Source organism: Physeter macrocephalus, chromosome 14 (assembly GCF_002837175.3).
Source record: "Physeter macrocephalus isolate SW-GA chromosome 14, ASM283717v5, whole genome shotgun sequence".
Taxonomy (NCBI): Eukaryota; Metazoa; Chordata; class Mammalia; order Artiodactyla; family Physeteridae; genus Physeter; species Physeter macrocephalus.
The window spans coordinates 116,744,005-116,753,131 of record NC_041227.1 but is presented as its reverse complement, the minus strand read 5'-3'; the positions used below and the strand labels follow the sequence as shown (position 1 = coordinate 116,753,131).

The following is a 9,127-nucleotide window of genomic DNA, read 5'->3' as shown; positions in this document are numbered from 1 at the left end:
TTTGTGTCACTCCAGAGTCAGTGGGCCAGAGCTGAGCCCCCAGCACGGAGCTGATGCCCACGTGGACTTTAGGCTCAGCAAGCCACCCCACGAGGGGTGGGGGTACCTGGGGGCAGGTGGGGTGCTGGCTGCCCCCGAATCAGTTTAGCACGGGAGTGCTGAGCAGGCCCTGGGCATGCTGCCGTACCCAGCCTGATGCCAGTCATGGGGCAGCGAGTTGAGAAAACACATTTTACGGTAGGGCCACCAGAAATCACTAGAAGCTGCGTGTGTCCAAAGTGGGTGCCAGGTGTCAGGCTGGGCTAACTCAGAGGTTTACACGGGCTCTCAGAGTTCCCACTGCTTGAGGGAGATGGTGACAAGGACAAAATCCTGCCTTCTTGACCCTCAGACCCTTTCCAAGTGGGACAGGCAGCTCCTGGGCGCAGGGATCTGGGCGCTGACGTCAGCTCACTTAGCTGGAAACACCATTCTTAGCAAATGCCCCTTGCCTTCTCCACTGGTGTCCCTTCCTGTATGGGAGGCAAGCTGGGGGAGGAAGCAGTGGTGTATGCCATGATGTTCAGGTCAAGCTTTGTGTTTGTGGTGAATAATCTCAGTTCCAGGCAGACACACCTGAAGCTCTGGCTGAAGCTCAGATTTTTGGTGCTTTGGTAAGTAGAGAGAGATGGCTGGGTAAAGACCTTGGCCCAAATAGCTATTTCTCTTCCATCTGAGCCTCTGCCCCTTTCTTTTCAGTCTTCCCCCTTCAGTGCCAAGGCCGCGGTGAAATGCTGACTGCGTTAGGCCTGGGAAGGTCCCATGTAGCCATCCAGGCCCCTGTTGGCTTGGAAGAGGAGTCAGCTCTTCCCTTGTGTTTGAAGCACTGGTCGTCATTTTTGGTGCTTTGGTAAGTAGAGAGAGATGGCTGGGTAAAGACCTTGGCCCAAATAGCTATTTCTCTTCCATCTGAGCCTCTGCCCCTTTCTTTTCAGTCTTCCCCCTTCAGTGCCAAGGCCGCGGTGAAATGCTGACTGCGTTAGGCCTGGGAAGGTCCCATGTAGCCATCCAGGCCCCTGTTGGCTTGGAAGAGGAGTCAGCTCTTCCCTTGTGTTTGAAGTGGCACTGGTCTGAAGGTGGCCTTCCCTAGAGAACGCAGGCACACCTGTGGGCCTGTGCCCAGCTGCTGGGGGTGGCAGCTCTGTGCTCCACGTCCCTCACACGGGCCAACTCCCGCTGCCTGTGTGCGTCCAAGACCAGCCTCTCTCCCTTCTGCCGCCTCATGAAAGCCAACACTGTTCCACTGCCCAGCCTCGCCACAGCTGTGCTCGGCCCGCAGAGGGGAGACAGGACCGATGGCCCCAAGCTGGGGGACAAAGGCAGTCCTAATGCACCCTGCCCTTGCCCCAGGGAAGACTGAGCTGGGCAGAGAGGGTGAGAGAGACTGCACGCAGCTAGGATTAACACGATTTATTTCATTATCAGTCTTACAAGTTGCTGAGGTTGGGCAAAGCCAGGATAGTAACTAAAATCCCGGGCACTTCTGTCAAGTGACAACCCGATTAGCAAGGCCCTGTTACTGAGCAGAGGGCAGCGGAGGGCACCCCAGGAACCACAGCACCTGCAGCGATGTTAAAAGCCCCTTCCCAGAGGCACCGGGTGGGGCTTGGTGCGAAACAGCTGGGGGGGCCACTCCATTGGTTCTTGGTACCCACTGACCCCCTTTAACAGAGGCCTCCAGAGGCACCATGGAGGCAAGATGGGCTGGGCAGACAGCAAGATTGGAGCTCTCCCACTGAGGCGCTGTCTCTGGCCCTGATCTCCCCATCCACACGGCAGAGCTACGCCCCTGGAAGGATGGCAGCCCACCCGCTTCCTGGGGTGAGACCTGTAGCCAGCCTGGGATGTGGCTGCTGCTTATTCTGTTTTCTTCCCTAGTATCAAACTGTTACCTAGTTACAGTGTGAGGAGGAGGGGACAGGCACTTAGGACCAAAGGTGGAAGGTAAAAACCCCTTTTCTACCCCGGTAAATAGCCCCAGGCTTCCTGGGGCTACACTGATTTAAGAAATGGGATCAAAGCCCAGGGATCATCCCGTCTCAAATCCACCCCTAGTCTTCTGTGGCCATGGTGACCACCCCGCGAATACGAGCAGCCCTGGGGTGTCCCTCCCCACTAGCCGGCCCTGTGTGGGGCAGTGGGCCTAGGGGCCCAGCAACTATAAGCGGGGCTTGGGGTCGTGGCTCCGGTCCAGGCCCAACTCGGCCCAGCCTCGTCAGCTTTGGTCCGGGTTCCTGAATGGCGCCTACCCACGCCCTTGTGTTGAGAGCTTGAGCGTTAGAGGGGAAGTGGGTGGGCAGGAAGAAAGAGCAGTTATTTCACAAGTTTTTAAAAAGTTACAAGAAGGTTAACTTTGAGTAAAAAAAAAAAAAAACAGAAAGAAAAAAAAAAAAAGAAAAAAGAAACCTTAAACCAAAAATCAAGCAGAGGGATGCTTCCCTCTCCTCCCCATTCCCTTGTAAAGAGCGGGGGCCCGTGGCCCGGGAACACTCAGATGATGGTGCAGGACTGAAAGGCGCCACCCTTGCGGCCGCCCCGTGTGGGCACGGCCTTGCCCTTCCCGTAGTACCCCGTGAAGATGGCCCTGACCTCCATCTTCTTGGCCAGGTTCAGCATCCAGCGCCCACTGCCCAAGGAGTAGAGCTTGCCCCGGCTGAGCTCACCCACCTCCTCGCCGCGGTTACCCCCCTTCTCCTGCTTCACAATCTCTAGCAGGTCAATACCCGTCTGCACAGCCTCCACATCACCCGCGCAGCCCAGGGTGATGTGCGCGCGGCTGCCCCGCGACAGGCTGTCAGAGGGGGACAGCTTGTCCACGTCGTTCGGCCACAAGGCCAGCTCCTGCTCGCTCAGCTCTACCCGGGCTCCCGTCGTCTTGGGTGTCACAAAGAGGGCAGAGATGGTCAGTGTGAAGGCCTTGCAGTAGGATTTCTTCACCACCTACAGAGAGAGGACAGAGGACTGAGCTGGAGGTGGTGGCATCGAGAGAGGGACAGTGAGTGCCACCGAGTAGAGCCCGCAGACAGACATCCACATCCATGGCCCTGTGCTGGGAGGATGTCTTTCCACCGACACTGTCCAGGCTGCTTGAAAAAATGAAGGTGCCAGAGAGGCATGAGAAAGCAGGCGTGAGATGCAAGGCTTCCTGAGCTCAGGCCGGGCTCCCCACCCACTAGCTTCAGGGCTCATTCACCTGTAAGAGAGAGCTGAGGCTAGAACCTTCCTCAGCGTGAGGACTGAAGAAGAGCCTGGCAAGGGCTGTTGTCGTTACTACTCAACTCACCCTGTAAAAGCACCCTGGTATCCCAGGCACTATCCTGGAGGGCGGGGTGAGGTCAGAAATAAAGGACTTTGATCTAAATCTACTCCATACACTTTGGCTTACATTATATCTGATTCTCTGAAAAAGCCCATCTCTCCGACTTTGACCATAAAATCTTCCCTATTTTGCTCACAACCCCTGGTCCTAACAGTATCTAGTGCATAACAGGTGCTTAATAAACATTGCTAAATAAATGAACAGAGATGGGAGTGAAAGTGCTGTGTTCATTCACGCAGCTGTGGTAGGTGCTAGGGATACAAGGTGAACCTCACTAAATGGTGCTGCGCCCAGGGAGCTGCCATTCATGTGGGAGGAGACCAATGAATAAACAAGCAACATGGCTGCGTTAACCTAGGCCGAGAAGTGGGGGAGCCGGCAGAGGGTCGGGGACGGCCTTGCTGTGAAGGCAACCCAAAGGAGGCTGGAGTCGGCCACGCCCGGTGGTTAAGGATCCCACGTCAGGGGCTGTGGGCGGGAGACTCGGGCCGTGCGGCAGGGACGGGGCTGGCACCCCCAAGCCGATAAGCCTCCGTGTCGACACTCCCCACTTCAGTGGTTAAGGATCCCACGTCAGGGGCTGTGGGCGGGAGACTCGGGCCGTGCGGCAGGGACGGGGCTGGCACCCCCAAGCCGATAAGCCTCCGTGTCGACACTCCCCACTTCAGAGCACAGCCAGGCCTCAGACTGGGGGTAAAGGGACTTCTAGCCTTTGGAACCGAACATAGGCTTAGAGGCCAGAGCAGGAGCTGCTGGCAACCGGCATTCTCTGCGCATCTGCAGAAGGAACAGGCTCCGGGGGGCCGGCCCTGGGGGGCGCTCCACAGGCTGCGGCGAGCTGGGGATGGAGCCGCCTCTCTTCCTGAGAGGCTTTCTGGTTTGTGGTCGCTGCCTTGAGCCGGGACCCATCTCCAGAAGACCCTGCCCTCTCCCCACCTCAGCCAGGCGTCCCCGAGGAGTACTCACATCCTGCTGGGCGTACTCCTCTGCCCCGGCGGCCTTCCCATAGTCACAGAACTTGGTTGTGCAGTGCAGCACGCCCGGGGGTCTCTTCCCAAAGTAGGTGACCAGTTCAATCTTCTCCCTGGGCTCATCCCCAGAGACAACTGAAGGAAGAGAGTGGGGCAGTCAGGGCGGGAGAACAGGGGCACTGCAACATCTATCACCAAGACCACGGGAGACCCAGAGGAAAAACGTCGGACATTAAGTATAAATTTCCAACCACTATAATCGAGCGGGAGAACAGGGGCACTGCAACATCTATCACCAAGACCACGGGAGACCCAGAGGAAAAACGTCGGACATTAAGTATAAATTTGCAATCCACTGTAATCGAGCAATCCACTACCATTCATTAGTTGGTCAAATCAATAGCAACTTTGGAGCTACGAAAAGGAGTTGACATAAGTTCCCTGCTTTACGTTCTGCAGATTTTTACGTCTCTTACCCAGACGTGAAAACTAAGGCACTTGTAACCCAGGGGTAGGTGGCATATGCCAAGGGAATCTGAACTTCACTAGCTACACATCTGAAAAGAGGAAAGCAGGTCATGAAAAAATGGGGTAGAAAGAAAAAAAGAGGTTGGGAACTGTGTGGTATGATGGAAGGAGCCAGAAACAGCATAATTAACATCCAGCCCACTTCCGAGCCTGTGGACCTGGGGCAAATGATTGACCCTAATCTGTCAATCAAATACAACTGGGGGTGACCACACATCCCAGTTTTCCCAAGACCACCTAGGTAACTATTAGTCATGCCCCATTTCACTCAGGGGCCACTTGAACAGGAAGTTACCCGGTCACTGTAATAATAGGTAGCTTACAGCCTCGTTTGGTGGAAGAAAGCCTATAATGGGCCTGGTGCAGGAAAGGTCTTGGGAGATAACAGGATGACATTATGCGGCTGGTAGTTTCGATGAGACTCGGGATATCTGTGATGTCTACTTCCAGACTCTAAGCCTTGTGGCTAGCTTCAGAGTCACTAGGCTTTTCCTGTTTACCCCCAGGGTTGAATCCCCGTGAAGGACGTCGCTCACCCTCCACAGGGGAGGGAGCCCTCTACTCTGAGGGCAGGCCTTGTTTGTGGCCCATTACACTTCTCCTGCTGTGTCCTGGGCAGAAGGATCCCAGCTTTTAATGGTAAAAGCAGCTTCAAGAGGCAATCTCCAGGGCAGAACCAGCTCTAACTAGGGGCCCTGCGTTGGGAGCTTCTCGGCCACGCTATTCACAGGTACAGGGCTCACGCCTGGCTGGTGCAGGCACCACAGTTCCCCGGTTTCCCAGCATTCAAATTTTAGGAACCGAGATAAGAGTTCTCTGAGAACTTATACCGGCCCAAGTTACCTCTGTCAACGCAAAGAAACACGGCTGGGGATATTTCAAGTATAAAGATAGTCTAAAATCAGGGGGAACTAGGAATGAGTTAAAGGAAGAACAGATGACTAGTGGGAGTGGGTGACATATTCCCCAACGGGCCACTGGAGAAGGAGGGCCACCAGGGTCCTTCCCTATCCCAAACCTCCCCTCTCAATGGAGCAAACAGCCCCTGCAGGAGCGAACCCTGGTCCAACCCAATAAGGGGAGGCCCCTCCAGAGGCAACGGAGTCGAGCTCTCATTACAGCTTTGGGCAAACCCCGCAACCCTTCTGGGCATTTTCCCATCTGCAAAAGCGAGGGGCTAGACTAGGGAGACTGTTCTCTGGAGCTGAGGGATGCCACAGGAGGTGCGCTGGATAGCTCCAGGCCCGGGAACCATCGCCAGTGGAGTCACAATCGTCCGAGTTGTAATTTTTCTGCAGCCTAGGGCTGCATGGCATATTCTATTCTAGAAAATAGTTCTGCTGCTAAAAATGAGTTTGAAGACATCGGACCAGATTCTCCCTCCAAGTTTTTACGAAATGTTGATGTACTTCCTGCTATGGCAGGAAGTAATTTGGCGGGAAGTAATCTGTTTTTCCCACCTCTAAGAGGGGGTCAGTGACCTAGATCCAGGCTGGGAGAGCGCAGATGGGGAGCAGAGGGCAGGAGGAAGGGTGCGGTGAGAGGGAAGGTGCCTGGCAAACGCCTCTCCCAGAACCCACGGAGCGTCCACCACCCAAAGCGGCCGCTCCCGGTACCAGGTGAGCCCCCTGCCTCCCCCAGTGCTTTGAGAACAATGGTCCCGTGCACGCAGCACCCTGTGCCCAGCAAGAGGGCCCCCACCCGCCCACCCCGCCACCTACAGTGTCGCAGCTCCTTCTTGAAGGCCTTGTGGTTCCCCAGCTCCTCGAGGAAGGCCTGGCCGGCTTTGCGGAGGCCCTCGGAACTCTTCTTGGTCAGGAACCAGCCGAAGTAGAGCGGCAGAAAGTCCTTCTCCAGCCCAGGCTTCAGCTTCTTCAGATCGTCGGCTGACAGCTGCCACTGGTTCTTCTCCTTGAGCTGGGCACAGTCCAGCCGCCACGCCGTCTTGGGCTCCACCAGCACCACCTGGTACTGGTACTGGTCGGCCATCTCAAAGAGCTGTTCCAGCCGCTCCCGCTCGTGGTTGGTGTCATCCAGCACGAGGACCCGGACGTCCCGGCGGCAGTAAGCAGCCAGGTCCTCGTCCAGCCGCTTGTACTCCTCGGAGAAGGCCCCCCGGGCACCGGGGGTGATCTTGTAGGTGTCGGCGGACACCATCTTGGTGCCATCCCGGTACCTGTCCACGATGACCCGGGCCAGCGTGGACTTGCCACTCCCGGGCAGGCCGCGCAGGATGAAGAGCGTCTTGCATTCCTGCAGTGTGGCCACCGTCTCCTCGTCCTGCAGGAAGGGAAACTGCAGCTCTGGCTTGTCCTTGGGCCCTGAGGATGACATTTTGCGGAAGAAGATCTTGGGCAGGAACGTTTGGCTCTTTCGGGAGAAGCCTCTATTCTGTGTGAGGAGGGGAAGACAGACATCAGCCAGGTCACTCGGGGCCACCCCGCCAGCTTCGCCTCCTTGTCTCTGGCCTCATCCTAACCGGGAAGCCCAGCTGGCTCAGGTGCTACGGCCCTGATTGACAGGCACCCCTGGTGCCTTGGGCACCCTCCCAAGCCGTGGGTTGCTGGACTGTCTCTCCTCGGACCGATGGCTTCTGGCTTTGCAGGATGGAGAGGGATGCTTGTCTGAGCGGTCCCAAACTCTCTGCTCTAATGAGAACTGTAGCCTCAAGGATAAGCCTCAAGGATCGCCCACTGCTGCCACCTCGAAAGGAAAACGGTGCTGGAAGTGCCTGCAGGGGAGGGCCTGAAGCCTGCGTTTCTAGGAGTGAACCCTAACTTTATATTCCTGGCACTTATTAAGGAAGACCTCTTTGGAGGTGGGGGTCTCTACGTCTGGGCAAAGCCACAGCGGCCGTGGCCCTGAGGGCACAGAGCAGGGTGAGGGTGGAGAAGGGTCACCCAAAGACCGCCTCCCTTCCCCCAACAATGCCAGAGACAGATAATACTCTCTTGTCTGGGATGGGGGGGACAATGGTCCCACAGAAGGGCTGGCGGGGGGCAGGGCAGGAGAGCGCTAGACAAAGGGCTTCATTCAGCACGCCTGCCACCTCCTCCTCCTCTGCCCTGGGCCCCCCACAAAGTCGTGGTCTTTGTGCCTGCCCCAGGACTGGGCGGTTCAGGGCACCTGCGTCCAGGGTCTAGCTCTGCTCACCCCTTGCTGTGTGTCAGCAGCAAATCTCTGAGCCACTTGTTTTCCTGCCTACTAAAAGCCACAGGTGACAATCAATAGTTTTTACTGTACAGCGCCTTCTCCTCTAAACCGGGAGGCCCCACCTCCCGCCAGCACCCTGAGCGCTCAGCTGGCGTACATTTATCTCAGACAACGCCCTGGGGAGGGGGGAGGGGGGAGGGCGCCGAACGCCAGCCCAGCGCGGGCCCAGCGCACGCTACCCCGGCCCACCCGCCCGCCGGGTCTGCTCCGGGGCAGCACCTTCTGCAGAGCGGTTCCCTTCCTCCTCCAGCGCCGTCCGCACTCCCCACTCTCCCAACACCACCCCTACCTCAGGCCTGTACCAGACAGCCAAGAAAGCCCCGACTCAACTCCGGAACCTCGGGTCCTCATTTGCATGCCACTTCCTCTCCCAAATTCCCCAATACTCCCGTTTTCCATTAAGGTGCCACCCCGGCCCGGTCCGTTTGCTCCCCTCCCGGCCTTCCCGCGCCCACTCACCATGATGAGGAGGGGGCGCCGCCGTCACAGCACCAGCTCTCCGGGGCCGCCCGCCTGCGCGGAGGGACACGGAGTGTAGCGGTGACGCGACCCCACTGGGGGCCTCCTTACATAGCCCGGGGGCGGAGCGCGCGCGGGCGGGCCCCGGGTGGGCCGAGCCCGGCCCCCTTTGCGCAGGCGTGGCGAATCGAAACCCGAAACTGACTCGGCGCTGGGGCGCGGCGGCCGTGCTGCTGGCCGCCCTGCCGCACGCCCGCCGTATGGGTCACCTGGGCTTCGAGGCACCTGTGCGGCGGCGGAGGCTGCGGGGTGGGGAGCGGAGGGCTTGTGCGGCCTCTTCTTTTACAAGGTAATGATGAACTCTTTGCAGAGGCAGGCAGTCACCCCTCCCGGGTCCCGCGCCGAGATTAGGTTGAGGCGAGGAAGGCAGGGTCGTGCAAGTACAAGGTCGAATCCTGTCTTTATTTTAAATTTTGACATTTTACTCATCATCGGGTTTTGCCTGAATTTTTTTTTTTTTTTTTTTACAGTATTGCGTTAAAATACTTTCTCTTCCTTATGGAGTTTTTTGGCCCTACGTTCCTTAAAAGTTGCATCT

At 57.3% G+C, this 9,127-nt stretch overlaps 1 protein-coding gene across 4 annotated transcripts; it reads right to left on the bottom strand.

The window, feature by feature from the left end:
* Nucleotides 1–1,405: 1,405 nt before the first annotated feature.
* On the bottom strand, nt 1,406–8,635 carry CNP (2',3'-cyclic nucleotide 3' phosphodiesterase). Of its 4 annotated transcripts, none has more exons than XM_007129055.4 (4): nt 8,530–8,635; nt 6,579–7,248; nt 4,325–4,464; nt 1,406–2,979 (listed from the first exon to the last, which is right to left on the bottom strand). In XM_007129055.4, exons 1-4 carry the CDS (start codon nt 8,530–8,532, stop codon nt 2,530–2,532), a joined length of 1,263 nt encoding a protein of 420 aa, XP_007129117.1. In that variant the 5' UTR covers nt 8,533–8,635; the 3' UTR covers nt 1,406–2,529. The 4 variants fall into 4 exon arrangements, with proteins under 4 accessions (XP_007129117.1, XP_028355351.1, XP_028355353.1 ...); XM_028499550.2 differs by lacking the exon at nt 8,530–8,635 and adding an exon at nt 8,360–8,426; XM_028499552.2 differs by lacking the exon at nt 8,530–8,635 and adding an exon at nt 8,373–8,405.
* Nucleotides 8,636–9,127: the final 492 nt, after the last annotated feature.